The 22688-nt window shown below is 46.5% G+C and overlaps 1 protein-coding gene across 2 annotated transcripts in view; it reads left to right on the top strand.

The window, feature by feature from the left end:
- SPTBN1 (spectrin beta, non-erythrocytic 1) overlaps positions 1–22688 on the top strand; it is a 964524-nt gene that overhangs the window by 250579 nt on the left and 691257 nt on the right. The window contains exon 1 of one of the 2 annotated variants that reach the window (XM_069608235.1): positions 1817–2233. The exons of the other annotated variant lie outside the window; for it this stretch is intronic. Coding sequence (XP_069464336.1) covers positions 2125–2233 — 109 coding nt within the window. The 5' untranslated portion in view covers positions 1817–2124. Of the gene's footprint in view, positions 1–1816; positions 2234–22688 lie in introns of those variants that run through there. 2 annotated transcript variants of the gene reach the window in all.

A 22688-nucleotide genomic window follows, 5' to 3' on the forward strand; every position in this document is an offset into this window, starting at 1 on the left:
CGCATTGATGAATGCCGTAAAGAGCGGCGCAAAACAGTCTGCGCAGTCTTTGATGGGTTTTGGTGGGCAAATGTCGCCTTTACAGGGGGAAGGTTTGAGATTTTTCAGTAGCTTGATGACTTCTGATACAGTGACGTCTCTGAAGGAGAAGTCGGGTATGGTGGGCTTGGACGAGATGGGTGGGGTGTTGGTGGGTTTGGTTCTTGTCTGTTGAGGAAGTGCTTTGCAGTGGTCTTTGATTTTCTTTTGGAGAAGTTCAATTTTGTGTAGCATGGCAGCTTGAATGCTGGTACACCAAGCTTCATCTTTGGTTATTTCGTCTGGAGTATTGGGGGGGCGGGGTAGATAACATCATTAAAAATGGCGAAGATCTCTTTAGAGTGTGAATTGGCATTAGAGATTCGGGTGTTGAAAGCGTTGGCTTTGGCATCGGTGATAGCTGTCTTGTATTGGTGGGAGATTAGATTGAAATTGTTTTTGGTGCTGGTGCAGGGGTCAGATTGCCCGTTTTTTAGTGCTGCTCTTTTGTTGGATGGCATTGAGTGCAGTTCTTCAGTAAACCAAGAGTTGGCGTATAGAGATTTCTTCTCTTTTTTTCCATTCGAGTGGTGCTATTTCATTGATGGCTTTGGTGATGACATCTTTGTAGATGTCTGCTAGGACATTGGGGTCATTAGCGAATCGGGGAGCGCCTAGGTTAATGTAACCTTTGTATATCACCTTATACATTGTTTTTTCTCCCTGGTATGTTTTGAAATGTTTTAGTCATATACTGACACACTACTTGTTCTCATCTTTATGCTATTGCCCTGGAACCCTTTGTGTGAATGCTTCAGACATCAGTAAATGTTATTAGAAGTAATTTTTGCTCGAAATTGTCCTCCCTGTAATTCAAATAAATACAAATACCATAGGAAGGAGAACTTTCTTGTTTTAATTGGTTTAATTAGATCAACATTGTTGTCTTAAAAAATGAAGTCTCTCCCCAAAATAGGGATGCTTAACATGTAAAAAGTCTACAAATTTTAGGAATTCTAACGTTGATATCGTTTCTAAAAACTCACCCTGCCCGTACTAATTGCTGCATATAAACAAAGTTCGACGCACATGTAGATCTTGTTCTAGTCTCCTCAAGGCTGACTTTTCCGACGTTCGTAGACTACGATTGTTGAGGTAGAACTAAAGGTATGCCAGGGCTGGAGGGAGGAGGGGTGCTCCTCTCCCTGGCCCCAGAGACGTGTGGCCACCCTTCACTGGCATCGTACACCGGATTAAACATTTAAACGTCTAGTTTACATGCCGCCAACTGCGGCCAGCATGTTAAAATGATGAACGGCCCATCTACGCCCGTTCCTGCTCAAATGTAAATTTCTCTGAAAGGTAATTGAAGGAAAAAGTGTTCTCGTTTGGTGGTAATCGGAGTCTTTTCCGTTACATGAGGCTTTTAACAAAAGAGTGTAATTCCACCAGCTTCCCCCTGGAGCATACTACTTTACACCGTTAGCACACTGATGTGCGTTTTATTGGGCGTCAGGACAAGCATTACTATTGTTAAGTCTCATGGTTAAACGCTGAGAAATGGCAACCGCGTAAAAGTGCACGTTTAGCCGTTTGTCTTGAATCTCTGTTACTTGTGTGCCATCTCTTTCCCCCTTCTCGTTCTTCGACTTGGTACAGTCTGGGCTTCCTCTACAATGCCTTATGTTAATAGGAGTGACATCACCACTAAATACACAGCGAGTGGCTGCTGCTTGAGCTACACCCCAGCAGGAAGGGCTGGGGAGGTGTGCACTGGGAGCCTGAAAGGAGAGCGCCGGTCCCAGGCTGCAGTGCATCTCCACAGCATGCTCCAGGACATTTGTATATATTTATTTATTTTAGTAATTTTTTCTTTTTTTTGCAACTCCCTTCCCCCAACCTGGAGTATGAAGTGCATGCTGCTATCTCATTGATTTATTTGCACAAAGGTTGCCCCCCCAGTGTTCCATTTTTAACTGAGGACTGTTTGCTGGAGGCTGTGCTGAACGTTTTCCTTGGTGAAGGGGAGAGCGCTTGGGATCTGGAGTGCTGTGTGCAGGGAAAGCACCTTTTGTGTGCATGCCACCGCGGCGGCATCTGTCATAAATGGAATTACAACGGGCCACCAGCGTGCCCGGGCCCTTGTCCCCAGCCTACACCGCCCAGGTGCCGTACAACTACAACCAGCTGGAGGGGAGGTTCAAGCAGCTACAAGGTGAGTGTCGGCATTAGCTGCTTTGTTGGCGGGGTTGCCATGGCACAGACAGAGGTCGACTCTGCGTTTCCTTTCTTTGCAAGTGCATTAGCTGGGACTGCATTGCCTTGCATGTGATGGAAACTGCATAAACACGCATGTCAGGTTAACAATGCAAAAAAGTAAAGGATGCGTGCATGTCATAATGTGCGTGTGCTCATTGCATTCATTGGTATGTGTGTGTGTAACGTTGAAGATGGGCTTGGAATACATACTTGGCAAGCCTACACCGCTGCCCGCGAGTTGCCGCCAGCCCGCAAGCACAGAGCCAGGAATGGCTATTGCCGCCTGTAGGGGTGCGGCGAAGGAGGAGTGGTCCCTTACTGCAGTTGCCCCGACGTGATGTCCCGGGGCTGCAGCGGTGCATCTGCTTGCGGGCATTACATGCTTCCTCAAATGTCCTTTTGTAAAACGTGAGGCCGCAGGAGATGTTTTGCGGTGATGGAGCAGACCGGTTGCATTGGATAACCGTTCCTTCCGCTGCATAGATGGGTCGACTTGTATATTTGGGTGAGAGGACCACTCACTTGAACCCTCTCGTAGTCTCCAAAACATTAGTGTGGATGTTTCTGGAGGGGGTTTTAACACATTTATTGTCCTCTAAAGAAAGCCCCCTGACCTATAGCCATGTTTGGAGTAGTGTATTGCAGGAGGTGTCCGATACCTGTATGCTGTGCTTTTTAACACGTCATTGCCGTGTATGTAAATGTCTTATGTAAAGTGCTTTAGATTAAAGCGCTAGATAAAAAACTGCAGCAGGACGCAGTGTAGCAGTTGTTTATCCTTGGGGTTGAATGCAATGGTAAATCACTGGTATCTGGTAGTCCTTTTTTACTCCCACCACTATCGCCGCAAGCGCGCCCCGGTCCTGGGAGCAGGGTTAATGACATTGGAGAGGTTGTGCTTTCATGTTTTTAATTCTGCAAACTTCCTACTTATCCTGTCCAACGATAGCAAGCCTTTGTTTATGCATGGCTTGAGAAAATGCTGCTTGTGTTTTGACCAGGGTATTTTGCAATGGGGTTTTCCCTGGCAAACACTCAAATTGCCCACTCACAAAAGGGTTTGGCTTGATCCAGTTGCTGGCATATGGGATTTTGTTAATTTACTGTATTGTATGTATGGGACGTGTAAAGCACAGACCAAGCTGGGAAGCAATAGTGCTGTAGATGGGGGAGGGGGGCGCACGAAGTTACCGCAGGGTGTGGTGTAGTAGCAGAGGGTGGCTAGAGGCGCTCTAGAGCTGAAGAACTCGGGTTGAGTGAAGTGTTGTGGTCTTCTATTCTGCATGGGTGATATCAGTACGACAGAGAGAATGTTGTGGCAGGTTGAGAGTAAGCATTCTGTAGGGACAGTGAGATTCAGACCTAGAAGGCTTGAGGACCTGCCTGTGTGGTGGTGATGTTTGCCAATCTACTTACCAACCTAACCACATGCTTGCATGTCTACACAGCGAACTGTACCTACTACAATGAAGATGACTTGCCGTACCACTGTTGTCCCTCTTGGCACATCCTAACACTGGCGATGAGTTGGCGATGCGGTTTGAATGAGCAATCGCCATTGGGTGCATATTTTCTGCCACTGTAGTATGGTTATCAGTTGAGGAGCCGAGCAGTTGGTTGATGCATGTGTTGAAAGTTCAATTTGGCTTGCTAATGGAGTTGAGTTTTTAGTTTAAGGACAAATTTGGTATGTTATCTTTGCCATTTGTTTTTGTTGGCATTTTTAACTTGTGGCAGGGCTGATGCTTGGGGTGGCAGTCCCAGGTGGAAGGTGTGTAGTATGTCTGATGTGTAAGTTGCTTAATGGTGAGCTGGTTTGTGCCCGGTCGTTGCATGGCTGAGGCCTCGGGAGTGGCAGTCACAGGCAAAAGGCAATTTGTTTTCTGTGGTGGTTCGGGGCTGTTACTGTGTGCGTGTGTTCATCAGGGAGAGCTGGTTGTATGTTCGTGTAACAGCTGTTTGGGGGGGGTATGAACTGTATGCACCTCATGCATCCTTTCCTTTTAGGATGATTGTCCAGTATCCATGCCTGTGTTTTTTCTGCAAGTTCTGCAGTGGGTATAAAATATTTTGGTGGGGGGGGGGGGGGACTTCATCCTGTAGTGTAGTTGGTGGATGTCTTGAAGGATTTTCTGTTGGATACATCCTTTTCATTGCTTGTTGTGGAGTGTTGGATTTTGTCTCTTCTTGTGTTTGAGGTTGTGACAATAACAGATGGTCACACACTGTAGATCCCACAGGTGTGATGCGGTGTGTTGTGGAAGTGTTGTGTTCAGTATGTGTTTTCTCCGCTTGTGCTGTCATTGTACTTGTGTGCTCTCTTACAGGCCTTCGTATTAGCGGGCAGCGAGGCAGACTGTTCCTGCTGTTTGTCACTGTGGGAGGAGGCTCCCACACCTGCTGCTGCTTATATTCACTCCTTGAACGAGGCAGGCTGTTCCTGCTGTTCTCTGGGGCGGGGGGGTCCCAGAGAGTTTGATCTGGCTGAGTAAGCTGCAGTGAACTGCTGGGGGGCCGGGCCGCTGTGAGCCGCTCAGAACTGCCTGGGAGCCTTTGGTGCGTGGTTTGGGGGCAGTATCTACGAGTGAGCTATCGAGTGAACTATGGCGTGAACTGCCGCAATAGCTCAGAGGTGAGCCGCATGAGAGTCTGTGTATAGTAAGTGCTGTGCAGTGTTGTGAGTGAGTACAATGTCCCATGGTTTGCGTTTCCGCGTCATTCTTCCAGTGGCTGCAAGGATGAAGTTCAAGACCCTCTGCATAATCCACAAGGCTTTTTGGGGCATGGGGCAGCTCTACCTCCAACTTTCTCTTCCAAAACCTCTTCCTTCTCGAGCTCTGGCTTGAAGTCTGGGAGAAAAAAAAAGCTTTTGAGCCATTCAAACCAACTTTCAATTGATCTCCAAAACAAACGTTTCCAGAACTACCGTAGCCTGCAGCCTAGCTTATCAAAGTTGATCAGTGAATTGGATCTATTGGTTTACCAGGCTGCTATTTCAGCTTACGTTGTCCTTTTTTAACTGACCGACATTAACTGGCATTAAATTAGCTGGTATTTAACCATTGTTATTGGCTGTTCTTTGCCACAGACCCTGTAATTGACTGCTGTCCGTCACTACAAACTCCACTTCTTTCGGGATTCCCTCCGCTAGTGCCGCAACTTTGGTGCCAATATGAGGGGTCTGATTTGTGAAGTGGGGAAGATTAAGGAACTAGTGATCAAATTGATCAATGTAACTATCATTCAGGAGGAACAACTATCTAGGTTGCATAGTGTAAGTACCCCATATACCCCAAGCCTCCAAGTGCTTATCAGTTTGGTAGGTTGAGTTATGCATCCAGTAGGGGTTGTGAAAGCTCCCTCTCCCTGTCAACACAAGGTATCTGGCATTGTTGGAAGAGGAGTGCAGAGCGGGGTGGGGCCTAGGGAGGGGGGGGGATGCAGCTGATTGAGTTAAACCCATAATTGAAGTAATTCATTGGGATGAGTTTAATCACCCCCCCCTGTAAGTATAGGTAATGGTAGACAAAACTATCCCCACCAGTGACTGGACCTGCGGCAGCGACCGTGAGGTCCAGTTTGGGAAGAATGGACAGGGAGCCTCTAATTATATGTGCAATGTCCCAAAATTAAAGTCTTTGCTATATGAAACTAGGATGTTGATTAACAAGAGTATCCACTGGGTGCGCCACGTTAGAGGGTGCATCTCAGTGATAAGGGAGGAAATTGTCATGTGTAACAGAGGGTCCACGCCTTACGGCTTGAATGACTTCATCCAGTTGACATGTCTGGTTGAAGGCCTTCTGGCTATTGAAGCAAGATCTTATAACCCCTCTGGAACCACGATTTCCCTCTGGCCCCCTCCCAATATTGGAAGTTGCTCTGGACTCCATCAGCAACAGGAAAATAAGTTGGTGTGTAACTCCCTGCACAGGCGTGGTGAGATTGAGGAAGTTGACTGACATGTCACTTACCCTAGCCCTGTGACCCTGGTTCAACCTAAAGTAGCCAGGGTCCAGTCATGGAATGCTGCTGGGATTGACAGGCACATGAGGGATCAGGACTGGTTGGATTTTATATTCACCAGTACGATCGCCTGTATTCAGGAAACCTGGGCCCTATCAGAGATTGAGGTTCCAGGATTTAAGGCATTTAATACTGTGGCAAAACAGCGTGCTAGGGGAAGGCCATGGATGGGGATGGGGTGGGAGGGTTATTAACCCTAATTGCTAATGGTTCTGGTTGGGTGACTGAGTTGAGCGAGGAGAGCAGCCCAGACCTGAAATTGGTTTATTGGTAGACGTGAGCACGGGCGTGCTCTGCTCATGTTTAACCTATACAATAGGGCGTGTGGTTTTAATTTATTATGATTTTTTTCAATCGTTTTTTTTTTTTCAACCAAACATAAACATGAAAGGAGTCCAATTCCACGCGCCGCCCACCCAGCATAATATTGTACACATCAGCAATACATGAGACATTGGTTTGGCCACTGTTCCACCCAACGGTATCAGTAAGCTGTTGTAATCAAATCTTGAACGTATGGACCCCAAACCTCCGGCAGCCGGGCATGTAGTGGCAACGTTCGCATGAAAGCCGTCGCCACATCATGACAATATGCAACATCCACTAGCCCTCCTTTGTACACTGGGGGAGCGCACTTCCCCAGACCATGGCCACCCTCCTGCGAGCTACCAAAAGCAGCAGCCCCGCTAATCGCCTAATCCCTGGGAAGTTTTCTGACAGCAAGCGTTTCCTCATATGCCCGCAGGAGCAATCGAGCCAAGATGGTGGCATGCGCGTTATAAAATTCCCTGGGTAGACCGTCAGGCCCCGGAGCTTCTTGATCCGAGGAGCTCCTCGATTACTGTCAGGATCTCTTCCAATGAGCCCTCCCGATTGAGAGGCTCAGAGTTGCGACTCCACCCAATACAGCTCCACCTCCTCTAGAAAATGTTGCAGGGTATCGGAGTCCTGTAAGTACCTGGATCCGTACAGGTTCTTGTAGAATGCGCAAAATTCCACAGCAGTACCCTCTTCCGTTTGCACAGACCCACTCGGTGGTCTCTAATGCACTCCACCTGCGGAGGCTGCTTGTCAGCCGCTAATCACCGGGCCAACAAGGCGCCTGGTTTCTGCCCTTCCCCGTATTGATGTATCTGATGGCCTCGACCCAGAAACCGGATCTCCTGATCAGCATTTGTCTTGAACCTGTCGAGCTTCTCGCAGGGCTTTGCCAGGGTCTGAGGGTCTGCTGTGGCCTCATGGTATTCACCCCCTAAGAACCCTGACTCTCCAGCAGGATCTGATTTCTAGCCATGTACTTTCGGCCAATGTTCCACTGCATATTATTGTGGTGGGAGATTCTAACCTGCAGTTTGAACTTTTAAGGGAACTGAAAGGCCTGTGGGATGAAGTTAACAAGGCATGGGATATCCCGGATCTGGAGGCAGGTTACCTGTTAAGGGAACATAAATATACCCTAGACTCTGCACATATTTTGTCTGGGCTTAATCTCAGGACCTGTAATGGAAGATGTGGTGGGGATCGTCCGACCAGGAATACTTTTTTTGGCCCCACAAGCTCTTCGAGGATTGATTTTGTTCTTATAGCGGCTGGTGATTGGGAACTGGTAGAGAAGTTCTCTATCCTTGAAAGTAGAGACAGTGACCACAAACCACTTCTCTTGGAATTGAGATTAAGTGATGGACAAAACTGAGGAAGCTGGAATTAAGCCTGCAGTTTACTTTGGAGCATTGTCTGGTATTGAGAATATTTCGGGAGGGGTGGGAGGTGATGATCGAGTGTGATCGCCTGGCTACTATTGGCCTGAACCAGATGTTTTGTCATCTCTTTTGACCAAACTTTTTCAATCTATCGTCCAGCTAAATAAAGTCCACAATTCCTGGAGAACCGCTGAAATAGTGCCGGTATATAAGAAAGGGGGGCAGAGTTGGTCAGAATAATGAGAGAATTGTACACAAGTAACTGCGTTGTAAGATGGGGGCTTGGAGGAGAAACCACAAGTACATTTAGGGTGGACAGGGGTGTGAGACAGGGCTGTGTCCTTGCTCCACTCCTGTTCTGCCTGTATATTAATGAGGTTATCGTAGAGCTGCTGATGCAGTGTCGAGTTAAGTTTGATCCCCCCGAAATTGGCCTGCGTTGTGTACCTGGCATTGTTTTTTTTGCCTGTGATGCTGTTTTGCTAGCTACATCTCCCATGGGGATCAGATTCTATATGTGGCCTTTTTCTAATCGATGCACTGCTATTGGGTTGACCCTAAACAAAAGTAAGACAACAGTTCTAGTTTTAAGGCCGAGGCGATGGTTGACGGTTCATACCTTAAACAGGTTTATCATTTCGATTACCTCACTGTTCGATTCACTGACATCGGGACATGGCTTGCCCAGTTAGATAAAGCTCAGGTTATTCTGGGGAAAAATAGTGGTGGGTTGAGGAAGTTATTTCTGGATCACGGTGGAAGTTCTGTGTCCCCTGCGATCAAGATCTACAGAACACAGTCTGCTTCTGCAGCCCTCTATGGTGCAGAGTTGTTGGGGTATGTTAATTGCCAGAAATTGGGGGCCGTAGAGAACCCATTTTTGAAAATGCTTTTGAGGCTCCCGCAAGGTTTTCCAAATGCCCCTTTGTTTGTGGAATGTGACATAAGCCAATAAACTCACGGGTAGGTTGGAAACTGGTTCTTTATTGGATCAGGTTATGGGTGGTGCCAGTGCTTGTAAAGTTTTGTGAGGCTTTCATTATCTATTAAATTACCCTGGATGCCCTTAATTCCTCTGGGTGGTTTATGTAAAAGGGCAGTTGGAAGCATTGGGTTTTGGCAATATGTGTCAGAATCCTGCAGACTATTACCCTGCTCCAAGGAAAAGGTGAACTCCGCTGTTAAACAACTTTGGTATGAGTCACTTATTAGCAATTGTTTATGGTCCAAAAATGGGTCTGATTTTCCTGGATTTGAAATATGCTAGTACTCTCTTCATGGAGTTCAGAACCGGAACTCTCAGGACAGCGGAATGTACCCGTGTCTGGAAACCAGGGAATTCATAACTATGAATCCATCGAGCCTGGTTACGGAAGATTCTTTTTTTATTAAACACTTGCGCATTGTCTGACGTGCTAGGGTCTTCTTTTTTTATTCATCTTTTTTAAGTCTGTGTTTTGGTATTGTACTTTATATCCTGCGCTGATGGCATAATGCCGAATAAAGCATATGACTTAGTATTAGGGTGTGGGAAATATTTAGGTTCCCCATTTTGTTAAAGGGGGGCAAGCTTTTTTTTCCTTGTTACAATTCACTTTTCTGTGCAAGAGCGTGAGGTGGTGTAAAAGTTAAAATTTGGTTTGCAAAGGTAGCGGGCACCCCTCTCTCGATAGAACAAGGCTTGATAACCTGTTCAGTGGTTATTAACCACTTGAGAGTTCGCAGCCACTGCTTTTTCTCACTGTGCCTTTCACAGATGGGAAATAGCCATTTGCATATTAGTCTTTGTCCTGCCCAGGGGCAGTCCAGCACCGAAACGCAATGGCAATTCCAACCTGAACGAGAGTACCACCAGCAACCCCATACACGTGTTTCACCCTTGTTGGGGATCATCAGTGAGGTGAAGCTGATGCCTCTCTAAGCACAGTGAGAGGGAGGCCACGTCTGGTTGCCCCCAGGAGACCTAGGGTTACCAATCCCAGGTTCCTTGAAATTTGGTTTGCAAAGGTAGCGGGCGCCCCTCTCTCGAATAAAGCATATGACTTAGTATTAGGGTGTGGGAAATATTTAGGTTCCCCATTTTGTTAAAGGGGGGGCAAGCTTTTTTTTCCTTGTTACAATTCACTTTTCTGTGCAAGAGCGTGAGGTGGTGTAAAAGTTAAAAGCCTCACATATGTACATGATATATGGTTTTTATATTTAGGTTCTGTGTAAGATGGGTTGAATACCTGTCGGAGCTGGTATGCCTGCTTATGCCAATTGTGGTGCATTACGCACCAGTTCATCTTCCCTGTTGTTGCTAGTGGTATCCACCATTTAAATTTCCCTTTGTTTCATTTAGGGGGAAGGTGTGTTGTGGTATTCTATTCTGCATGTGTGATGTCATCAGTATGACAGAGAGAATATTGTGGCAGGTTAAGAGTAAGCATTCAGTAGGGATAGTTGGATTCAGACCGAGAAGGCTTGAAGCCTTGTGTGGATGACTAATGCTTACCTCTTGCCTACGCAGAGAACGGTACCTACTACAGTAAAGAAGAGTTACTGTACTATCCGTTTTTCTTGTCCATCGTGGCACATCCTAACATTTAGTAATCATACATTGGCAAGGCATTTTAAACGGGGCTCAAGTTGAGGGTACACCATACCTGCCTAACCTCTGGGTTTTCCCCAGAGACTCTGGGTTTTTAGCCTCTTCTCCGGGTCTCCGGGGAAGACCCTGGAGTCTCTGGGTTTTCACTGAAGTTTCCGGTCCCGTCCAATCCTCATCCGATTGGCTGCAAAAGACTGCTGCCGGTAGCCAAGGTGAAGGTGTGGGCGGGACCAAAAAGAATGCAGACTGGAGCAAAACAAAATGTAGAATACTGCTTTCAATCCGGTGTCATTAATGACACCGGATTGAAAGCAGTATTACAGCGTTTATTTTGCTTAAGCTTTCATTCTTTTTGGCCAGTTTGCCTTGTTTTAGTCGCCCTTCGATGCGAGTGCTAAATACTGCTTACAATTGGTGACACCAGATTGAAAGCAGTATTACTGCGTTTATTTTGCTTAAGCTTTCATTCTTTTTGGCCCGTTTGCCAGGGCTCAAGTCGAGAGTACACACGGGTGGACTGAGTCCACCCACTTTTTTCAGAGGGTGGACTCTGCCAACCCCCTGCTCCCGCACCCCCCAGCTAAAGTGAAAAACATTGAAGGTCTTCTTTGAATTCATGAACTAACGCCGACCTCAGGGATTGAACCACAGCCGTCAGGTTTGCAGGCTGGTCACCTCCCCAATGCCCTATATAACCTGATGAAAAACAACAAACAACTAAGATGAAATGTCCAACTGCAAGTTCCAGGGAAACGCTTTGTATTGCTTCTTGGAGTTTGAAACATGACACATTTTAAAGTTTTCAACCACTATTTGAAGAAAATATCCTCTCTGGGTTTTGTGTGTGTATTAATTTTATGGAAGGTGTATGCCATTCGTCCTATGCAATTTGGGTGGTTATGAATAGCCAATTTAATGTAATCTATTGCATTCCACTGCAAATTTTGGCATGTGCAAGGGAGTGGAATCTTGTGTGGCTGTGGGCAGGGCATACATCGCAGGGTTTTTGATTTTCAAATGTAGGCAGGTATGGGGTACACCCGGGTGGACAGCTTTTTTCAGAGGGCCGTCCCCTTGGGTATTTTAAAGGCCGTTGGTAGAGATATTTGCTCTGTGTTTAATTAACTTTAAGAACGTGTACAGGTTCAAACCGCACTCTGGAGTCGAGCCGCAGTCGCCAGAATTGGAACTTGACCACTACACCATACGACTAGAAACGAGTGAAGGAGAAATGTCACACATTGGAACTGTGCGCTCCATGGAAAACCTAGGCATCGATTCATGGGTTTTAAACGTGCATATCTTTTATAATTTCCCCACTATTCGAAGAAAATATCTTCTCTTTGATAATTTTTTTGTTGATTTTTTGAAATGCAAATGCCTGTTTGCCCTATGCACTTTGACCAGTTATGTAAAGCCATTTCAACAAAATGTGCATATTTCACTGATATGTCAATTTCCGGTGATGTCACAGTTACCCCACCTTTTTTTTTTTTTTAGTACTTGTGCCCAGGGAAAGATTTTCTTTGAGGTATAGGGTGAGGAGGTTCTTCCTGAAGTGTTAGTTGGTAGTGGAAATTCTGACCTCCGTTGGTGAATTGCTGTAGGAAATGGTGTGCATACCAGTGAAATGCATGTTTTCCAACTTCTGGCAATGTCATGACTCCTGATGGTGCTTCGGACCTGGTGGGCAGAAAGGCACCTGCGAGCACAGCATGTCGGTTGCACCGGCACAGTTATAAACTGTGCCGGTGCATCCGACCTCTCCATTCCCATTTAGCCCTATGGGGCCGAATGGGGAGCATCTTTTTTCTGGTGCCCGCAAATGGACAATTACCGGGTCCAGTAGGGCACGTGCGCCGGAAGAAAAATTACACTGGCGGCAGCCGTGCCTGTATTACAGGCACGGCTACCACCGATGTCGTCATTTATTTTATTGTTTACATTTGTATAGCGCACAGGCAGCCCAGGAGCATTGTGGCGCTGTTACTTGCAGCAGGCTTAGTTACTTTTTGCATAAGTTACAACATTGGGTACATAGATGTAACACATTATGCAAGAAGTGTACACAGTTCAAATATTCATATAGGGGATGAACATAAAGAACGGGGTAGAGAATCAGGCAAATAGGGTGGTTTTCAGGGTTTTGCGGAAGGTGGCGAGTGAGGGTTCAGCTCGCAGGGTAGTGGCCCAATAATGAGGCCCAATGTGTTCTTGAATTGGTGGCCAGCTCAGCTCCTTGAAGATGGTGGTGATATGGTTACATTTTCTTAGTCCTGTATTGAACCGTGCTGCAGCATGCTCAACTGCTCTCAAATGGGCCTCCTGTGTGTGGGGTGTGCCACCTTCCAGGTGGGAGATGACCATGACTTTGACCACTGTCCTGAAACTCAGAGCAGGAAGGAATGGTTTGACTTTGAGATGGAGCATGTGTTGGTGGCATGCTATTTAGGTCTTCTTGACAATGTGTTTTAATGAGATGTCCTCATTTGTGGTAAAACTGTACTCCACTGGTTCTGGGTGGTGTTTCTATTTAGAAGATTAGATTTGCAAAGTGGAACTGGTCCCTCCACTCATTTATTTTGTTGGTGTAAATGGGTGTCTGTTGGTTTTCAATTGGTATTTTTATTAAATAAGTAAAATGTCCATGTTTTCCAATGGATATATTTATTGCAGTTTCCAAAACCCTAACTCTTCCCAGTTTTAACCATTGCTTAAGGGGAATTTGCAAAAAGGTGTTGAATGCAGTTTTATTATATGGGAAATGATATAATTCATCCATTTTAGAAAATGTCCTCTGTTGGTGCCAAAAAAGTAATCTTGCTTTTTTTTCCCACAGGACCATAATCCTGTCTATATGTTGTCTACTGTGCTTCATTCTAAGTGTACAGAGTTACTTTCAGAAACCTATTTGAAAGTATGGGCCTCATTGCGAGTTTGTCGGTCTGGAAATGAGGGTGCCGGTAGCAATGTACTGGCACCCTTTCCGGACTGACAGACTACAATTCTGCTTTGCCGGTCCCTCTGTGCCTGGCAGGTCTGATCTGCTGGGCGCAATGGCCCTGGAAAGCAGAGTTGTCATGGAAGCACTGGCCCCATTAGCAACAGTGCAAGTGCATCAGAGTCCCATTCCCGTGGAGTCCTATGGGACTCCACGGGAATAGGGACTAACATTTTCCAGCACCTGATTTCCCAATCCGCCAGGACTTGTAATTTCCTGGTGCCACCAGGAAGTCAGGTGCCAGAAACTGTGTTACGGGCATACCTGCCTACATTTGTAAATCAGAAACCCGGGGGAATGATGTCACTGATGCCCCTGCTCCCACATTTGGGATTGGCGGCAACCCATTGGTTACTGCTAACCTCGTAATGAGGCCCTATGTTTTTGTGGACCAGAGCCAGAAAGATGATTTGAGAGATGGATTCTTCTGTTTTGTTTAGGAGTTTGCGGAGCGCCAAACATGTTGCCTCACTAACACAGGGCACTGTATTGCGCAATTTATTTATTTTTTTACATTTATAAAGTGCACAAAGCTGCCCTGGGGCATCGTAATTGGTTAACAAACTTCTATTATTTAAAATCCCTATGGTATTACAATTACAAATCAAGATATGGTTGGCTTTGCTGCCGTGCTACCACATCGTCCAGCCCCCGCCCATCCTCTTCGTCTGCGCGCTGACCAACCTGAACAAGACAGGTTTTGTCATGACGTGGGAGGTGTGTGGGCACGGGGTAAGGGGGGGGGGTCTCCCTAGCCAGGATTTCTGCTGTTTATTGGCAAGTGGTAAACTTGCGAGGTGTTGGTACACGGACTGCCGTTTGAAGCAGAAATGGGGGCTTTGCCGTATTTGTTTATTTTCCTGGAAGGCGGGGGAGTGGAGAAGTGAATTCGTGGATAACGGGCTCAGGGTAGCACTCGGCGTTTGACTCCCACGAGGGGGCTAATGAGAAGCAGTGGCGTTTGTGGGCAGTGTAGCCTTTCAGCCGTCCACCCATAACAAAAGGCCTCTTGTCTATGCTGCCGCGGAAGGCCGCTCGGGAGGGGGTGCTGACAGTGATCGGCTGCGGGGTGGGGCCAGATGACAGGAAATGTTTTCTATTAAGCCCCTCGGCCGCCTGCCGTTATGGTGACGGTGCACATCATTTTACACGCCCTGTTGCTACAGACACGCATTGGCTTAACCACCCCGCCGTAATGAGTTACTTTCTGGCTTGCTTGGTGCTAGTGGCCGACAACGCCCCCTCGCCCCAGTTAAACTTCCTCAAATTGGAGGTCAGCATCTTGTGGTTGCTGTGGTGCAAACCACAGCGCGATAGCGTGAACTTTCACCGCCATTTAGAGTCTTTGATCAATGCACAAAGTCGTCCTGGCCGTTTTCTCTTTGAGCTGTACTGGGTGCACACAGCAAGAGTACCTATATTTCTCGTGGGGGTAACGGTTTGGATATTTTCCTTAGTGTGGCAGTTTCAACATTTGGTGACCAATGGGCGCCCAGCCGTTTTTTTTTGTATCCATGTTGCCCAAGACAAACAAATAGTAATTGCCCCCCACGCACATGAATTGAAAGCATATTTCCGTTTCTCGTACAACCAATCCAGTGATCTGAAAATAAGCAATTTGGACAAAACTCAGAAAAGAGAACTACGGCCTTAATGAAAAACCCACTACTTTCCTTGTTTTTCTATTCTCAGCCTTCAGAACGGTAAGAAGCGTCCAGCAGCTGACATGATGGGCGCAGCCTGATTGCTCTATGATGGCGGCAGATGTTTTTGAACACCACTGCCCTTAGCGTGGGCACCCCAGTGCCTTGCCCTCCCCCCTCCTCCATGACTTCCCCCCCCTCCTCCATGACCTGGCCCCTCACTCCCCCCCCCCCCCTCCTTCCCTCACACCACCCGGCATATGTCCTACATCACATGTTGAAAAAACAACTCCGACACCTTTTAAAGTTGGAAGAGTAAAATGCCTCAGCAGCTTTATTTTGCATAAAGTCTTGGAGTTATCTTACAGGCGATCCGTAATTCACCACCACGGGTATACTACTCTGTGTGCGGCTACCTAGGCATCCCTTACCCCCCCCTCTCCCCCTTACCCTCCTCGTCCGGTGGACGCCTCAGGTTGAGCCCGGCCCTTGCTATTAACCTCTCTCTACCCCTGGCCGTTTGTAGATTTCCCATGAGCGACTTTTGACATAGGCCCCCCCTTTTTCTAGGTCTTTGTTGGGAATCCCCTGCCCCCCCTCCCCCGACACTTCACCGTGTCCTGTGTTTGGGTCTAGGTAAAACCGGCAGCCACGCGGTGCCTCGCTAGTGATCAGGTTCCTATACCGGCACCACCACAAGTGCCCCAACGTTACACATATCCCACATCCGTACGTTAAGGCCGACACCGCCCTCCGGTGCCGGCCCACAACTTTCTGCCTGCCTATATGGTCATCGCTTTGCGATGCCCGTCTAATTTTTGGCCTTTCTACTCTACTCTGTCCCCCCCCTCCGTCCCCCAAGTGCCGCTTGTACCGGAAGCCCTATCCTATCTATGCTGCCCCCCATGTCTCCCTTCCGTCTTGCCGAGCCCCTAAATCCTCCCAGTACCCTCTCCCCCAGGCCTCCCTGTGGAGTCTGGCCCAGTGCCCCCCCCTGCCAGCGTAATATCTCTTAGGTGTACCCTATCCCATCTCCTTCCTTCCTTTCCCTCGCTTGCTCCTCCACTCACCAGGTCCCCAGCTCACCAGTGGCTGCAACATTTAAACCTTTTTTCAGACCCTTGAAGGAAGTCTGCATGTTTTTTTAGTTATTTTTGTACTTTACATTTTTTTTTTTTTTAAACAAAAGCAAAACCTTTGGTGACTTTTTGTCTAAGAGTCCTCATATTAAGAGTACCTGGTCTGTTGATTTAGGACTCTGTATTACGCATAGACCGAAATCCAAGATGCGGTGTATGGTTGCACAAGCCCTTAATTGTTGCACTAAGGAATGCATTCCTCGTGCTTTTTTTGTAACACACGTTATTTGGAGGGTAGTAAAAACAAAAAAACAAAGGTAGCAGATATGGGTCGTTTCTTTTTGGGTAGGAAAAGTGCATTCTTGAAATGCTTCATTGTATTGCCTGTAGTGTCGATTTCTGGCTTTCACGTGATATCAGACGCTCGCTTATTAGTGCCATATGCTCGGCATATTAAGTACTAATAATAATAACAAGCTTTGCAAATCATGCCGTGGAAACCCCCACAGGGCCTGCTAATTAAAACCTCTTGCAGCGTCTTGAATGAAGGGACAGAAAGCAGAGGATAGGCACCTTCATGCTCCGTACACTCGCCTGGTGCACATCTGGAGCATGTTATCAAACCCAGCGCCACTTCTGCTTTTGAAAACATTAACAATGGGCAACGGGGTCTTTGCGGCAACCAGTGAGGGCTCGCTTTCTGTGTCCTGCAGAGTAACTTTGCTTTCGGCCCAAGACTTGGCTTTAAGTGAGCAAAGAGTGATGAATGAACGACGAGGGAGGGCACGCACTTTTCACCTCATTGAAGATGGGGCAGTGTTTCATTTCTGCTACATTAACTTGCATACCATTCTAGTTTGCTCATCTCCCCTTCAGGGCCATCTTAAGCACTTTTGGGGCCCTGGGCACGGACATCTTTGGGGCCCCCCTTCCACCAAACCAAAGGAATGAAGGGATCAGGAATACCGGTCGTGGCCCCCAGGCCCCTGCCGTCACGCTCACAACCTATAGTTTGATATGCTGTCTCGCAGCATAATAAGCACATTTACTCCCTTTAAGTCCCCTTAGCCTCTTCATTCTTGCTCTAATCAGAATGATAAACAAGTAGCATTTGAAGACTAACATTAGTCTACAAAGGGGTTACTGTTCTAGTACATACAGGATACTTTTAATCAATAACATCCACTTTCTTTTCCAGTTCTTACCAAGAACTAAAACAGTCTAATTTTATTTATAAAACGGACTTGGAAAGTACACAAATCACATTACCAAACATGACCATGTGTAAACAAAGTATTATAGAAGGGTGTTATGCAAAATGGGAATGATTCTAGCTTCATTCTCTCCATCATCAAGGGAAGTATATAAGAACCGGCATACCAATCGATGTGATTTAACAAATATAATCTGGGTTTGTCTTTTGTATTTTAATGCTTTAAATACTTCCAAAACAATGGCTTGAGACATTTTCATTTCTAAACGTGCATAAAAACCTTTGACTTTTACCAAAAAGCAAACTGTTTTTTGTGTCAAACAAGCAGACCCTAAAATATGCTTGCCTGAGGCCTGCAACATATGGTCCGCTCTCTTCTGTCTACCAACCCTTCCTCCCAAATGGCCTACATAAGAAGAAAGATCAAGTAATGATAGCAGCATGCAAGAAGGCAAACCTCACAGAAGACGGCACAGTAATGTAAGCTATATTAGATGATTTGACCAGGATCACTGTATCATCTGCTCGCAAATCCAGGATACAAACATGAACAATGTCATTCCATAGTCTTGAATTTGGATACTTATTCACCTCTTGGACTAACAGTTTATGCCATTGTTGGAGACGATTGCCTAGGTTTTGCAACACCCCATCTGAAAAAAACTATTTCTAGACCTTCACCATACGGATATGTTAGTTTTTATAGCACCCCCTATCTGGTACAGGTACATTGCTGATAATAGCAGATGTTCTGCAAAAACAAGTACATATGCAGGCAGGTTGATAAACTTCAGACATAGGAAAGGCTCAGCCAGCCTTGCTGGAATGTGATATTCTAATTTTGCGTATGAACACATATTCCTGCAATGGGTGCTTCACACACTGAGCTAACTTCTGAACCATTGTGGCACTCAATTTATCAATATGCATTTCACCATTGCCTATTGCACATGATCAACATAATTCCCACATTAAGGAAATAAAACTAGAAAGTTGTGTCATAAGGAACACACAAACTATGTATACCACAGTGAACACAGAAAGCAGTACATGATTAATTGATCTGGGCAGAATGCACTTGGCAAAACAGAAAGGTAATGGGTTTAGAGCCTCAGCAGCACTCCGTAAAATATCCTGACGTGTTATTTAAGACTGGTGAACAATGGAATCTTACTTCTTTAGAACAGCCAGTCTTGTGAGGCCCCCTCCAAGGTGGGGGCCCTGGGCAAGTGCCCCTTTTGCCCTCCCATAAAAACGTCTCTGCTCCCCTCCATGATGGCTGCTTGAGATGAGCACTATACAAGAACGAAGATTTTATGAACGTGCTCCAACCCCACCCGTTGTATAGTAAGAGCATGCAGACACGTGTGAGAGGGGTTTGCAAATAAGAATGCTTCTTTAAGGAAATGGTGAGGCAAGAGGTTTTCTTTCAAAACCTTTACTTTAACTTAGCAACGGTTTTCAGGATGGCCTACTGTATCCCAAAAGTCTCTTTGAGAGTTGGCTAGCGTACCAAGCCGGGGCAACATGGCTGTTCAAGCAGTGCTTCATCTTGAAGGCCATGGGGGTAGAAATGGTAGGAGAAAAGGTTTCCACGAGTTTCTTGAAATACCACCATGTCCATCTGGTGTACGGTTTACCTACTTTTTGTAGCACCTTGAGAACCTACTCCAGGTGTACCACAGTGCTATCTGATCTTAATTGCCAACTATCCCTATGCTAGTCTAGGGTTTTTAGCAAATCGTACTCTTTGCATTCTATTTTCAACTTTTCCGTTGTAACTATTGACCTGAACAATGTAGGAAAGCTCCCCCCCCCCCGAGACCCACACCAGAAAAAATGCAACCCACTAGGGAAAGAGGCCCAATACCCCTTGCAAGGATAACACGTTTTATTTCGATACAAAAGGAAACCAAACCAACAAAGAACTCTGTTGCCATGGAACGTTCTGCCAAAATCTGCATGAACACTATAAGGTCTACAGTGTCATCAGTGACATCATCACATACAGTAGGAACCTGCATCTGGTTGGCGAGGCCCTACACATAGGTCACCTGCTCCATAGGGGATGTCAGGCTATTGGTCCTAGCTCCGTCCGTCTTCCTCCACGTGGGCAATGTTGCAGTAGTCATTCATCCGTAGACGGCCAAGCAACAATTATATTACTAACCAAGAAAACCACATCTCTTATGTCACAGTGCACCTGGAGCAGACAGATTGGGGCCAGAGTGGGAAAGCCAAGGTCGTACTAACACACACACTTCACTCGCTCCCAGACAGGCTGACATTTCTCCAATGTCTCCCACTCTCATTCCATTCTGGGCTATCATTTCATCCCTCCCTGCAACTTGTAGCACAAATCACATGACCTAGAAGTGAAGGCAGGAAGGCCCAGCTTTCTGATCTTTTTGATGATGCAGGGTCCAGCAGGTTTATGGTTGGTGGTCTGGGGTTATCTGGTACACTTGAATTCAGGGGTCCTAAAGCCAGGGAATTGGAGCGCTGTAATTTAGGATTGGGACTGGGGGGGGGGGTTGGAGGACAATGCCCTCCTTCTCATGGGATCGCACTGTTCAGACATTCAGCCCTCCTCCCATGGCCTTGCAGGGCACATACTTCCCAGCGCACGAAGGTTGGTAACATTTTAGGACAATGAAAGGTTTTATGGATCTGTGCAGCTCTGGCCTTTCTCATCCATGTGTGGGACACAACCTATTCCCTTGCTCATTTTCGTGGTCTAGGCCTGGAGTTCTGACTGCCGCGCTACGATTAAGCTTTGTGCCACAATTTGGCTAGTCCCACATGTGCGTTACACCTACAAAACATGCAATGATATGATCATGCAGAGGACTGTAAGAGCAAGGTTCATTGCATTACTGATTGCAGCCTTTGTCTTATTCTAAAGCGCCTGGGCGTGCCGAAAGATCCTGTCCCCTTCCCAACAACATCCCAGTACACAAATCGTTGTTGATTCGATAGTTTGTTGTGGATAAATGTGCACCAAATAGCAATGGGCAAAGTCACGCTTCTTAAGCAGGATTCATGGCACAGGGCTTTCTTTACTTTTCCTGAATGCTCCCAGAAGTGGATGAGACCCTTCCAGGTTTCTGCTCTGTGTTCCACACTAGTTGACATGCTGCGCATGATAGGGTGAGGCTAGTGGAAGGTTTGGGTTCTGAAGATGTGGCAGCCAAGGCTTGTTTCTAGATCATCCGAGTCTCATTTCCATTTCACCAAGTCATCTGTGATGAATATGATGTCATCACTCCTTTCCCAGAGGTAGCCTCTCACCATGTGGCCAGAGGACAGCAGCCGCTACCTGATTCTGACCCTGGGGGCGGCTATATGAGGGAGGAACACATGGGGGGGGGTGACCCTCAAAGGCCTGATGTGGCATCATTAGACAAATGCACATAACCCCTTTCGCCTTTAAGGGCTGTTCCATCCATACCTCTAACTTTTATCACTTTTTGTAAAAGCTCTGCCAACTCTTTACCAGATCTACTAATAACCTCTTCCTGCATCATATAAAAAGAAAACCCAGAAAGGCTCAACCTTTTCACACCTATGAGAATACTGAGACAAGGAGGCTGAAGGGAACAATAAAGATCTGAGACTGGCATGCAGAACATGCTCTAGTGTTCACGAGCATATGACGGGTGCCGGGACATTTAAAAAGAGGAACTTGAATGGAGGAAGAGCGCTTCATGGGGAAGCAGTGTCTGCTCAATGCTGATCGAGGGACTACCGATCCGCTGGAGAGAAGTCTGTGGAGCCAATCAGCTCTAGGGGAATGCAGAAGGAGCAAGGCTGCAGGAAAAGGTTTGCTGCGCTGGTACCGCACCAGAAGAGAAAGGCAAGTCTGGTTGGCGGTGGCGGGAATCGGAGAGCAGGACTTCAGCCGCCTGAGCACAGAGAAAGCCTCAGCAACCAGGCAGGAACCGCAAAGGACATGGAGACTGGCAAGTGTAGGCGGTGAGCCTGCCAGTTGGAGGTGGAGCATTGAAACGTCACTCCCGTCTACCGCAAGAGAACCGAAGAGCGCTACAGGAAACTGGTGAGTCCTAAGAGGGAGATTGGGACACCGGTGCGCTTCAGCAACATTAGCAAAGAATGTTAAGACAGTGAATGAAACGTAAAAGAACAATGATTTTGCTGAAAAAAGAACTAATGGAAATGAGTATAAGAAGTACAAGTTTTACAAGCATGTGAAAGGGAAGCAAAGCCAGAGAATGCTCAAGGGGAAAGAAGGATAATCCCTCACCTCGTGAACCTTTTCAGAACCATAATGGCTACGAGTCTGACTCGCACCCAAGGGAAGTAAAGCCAAAAAGCGGTCAAGGGGAGACGAGGATAAACTCTCACCTCGTGAACTTTGTGAAACATTAACAGTTGCAAGTGGATAAAATATGCACATAAAAATCCTGGCAGGAGAGTACACCAGGCACAGCCAAAGTTTGTAAGTGTATAAAGCAGACCAGATAAAGAAGTCCTGGCAGCGGAATACGGCAGGCCAAAACAAGACTGTGAATAAAGTTAAGCTAAAGTGGAGACGAACCTGACAGGGGAGTACACCAGGTCTCTTGCATGGTTGGAATTCACATTTAAGTAGTTTTTTAATACAGTGTGTTTGTTGCTGACCAGAAGCCTTCAAGGAAGATTTGTACCCTCTCTTGAATCAAACCTGGGGAAGAGAGCCATGCTATTCAACAGTGAACCTTATCCCTTGGAAACTTTGTGTTGGAGTATCTATATATTTCGTTTGAACATGAACCTTTGTGCACCTTTCAAGACCAAAGACCATTTCCCTTAGCACCTTAGAGTTACTTTTAGAATGTGAGGGCAAGGATAGGATTTAGGACACAGGATAGTTTTGCTTTGGACATCTTGACATTGGATAGCTTTTGGTTTAGGTAGGGAAATACCTCTTAGAAAAGGGACAGTGAGGCCTTTTCCAACCCCTTTTTATTTTGAATAAAAGTTTTTGACAACAAACTTGAAGTCCTGTGTCCATGTCTGATTCCTGGTTCCTCTCTCTTACTACCAGAAATCCTAAGGGGTATGAGGTGGCCTTGGTATGTGGCTCCCAAAACCACCTCCCTGCCCAGTCTGTTTCACCACTGGAAGCATATTTCAGTGAAGGCCATTGGCATTAGGAG

This window comes from Ambystoma mexicanum, chromosome 4q, assembly GCF_040938575.1.
Source record: "Ambystoma mexicanum isolate Mex_15411 chromosome 4q, UKY_AmexF1_1, whole genome shotgun sequence".
Lineage (NCBI taxonomy): Eukaryota > Metazoa > Chordata > Amphibia > Caudata > Ambystomatidae > Ambystoma > Ambystoma mexicanum.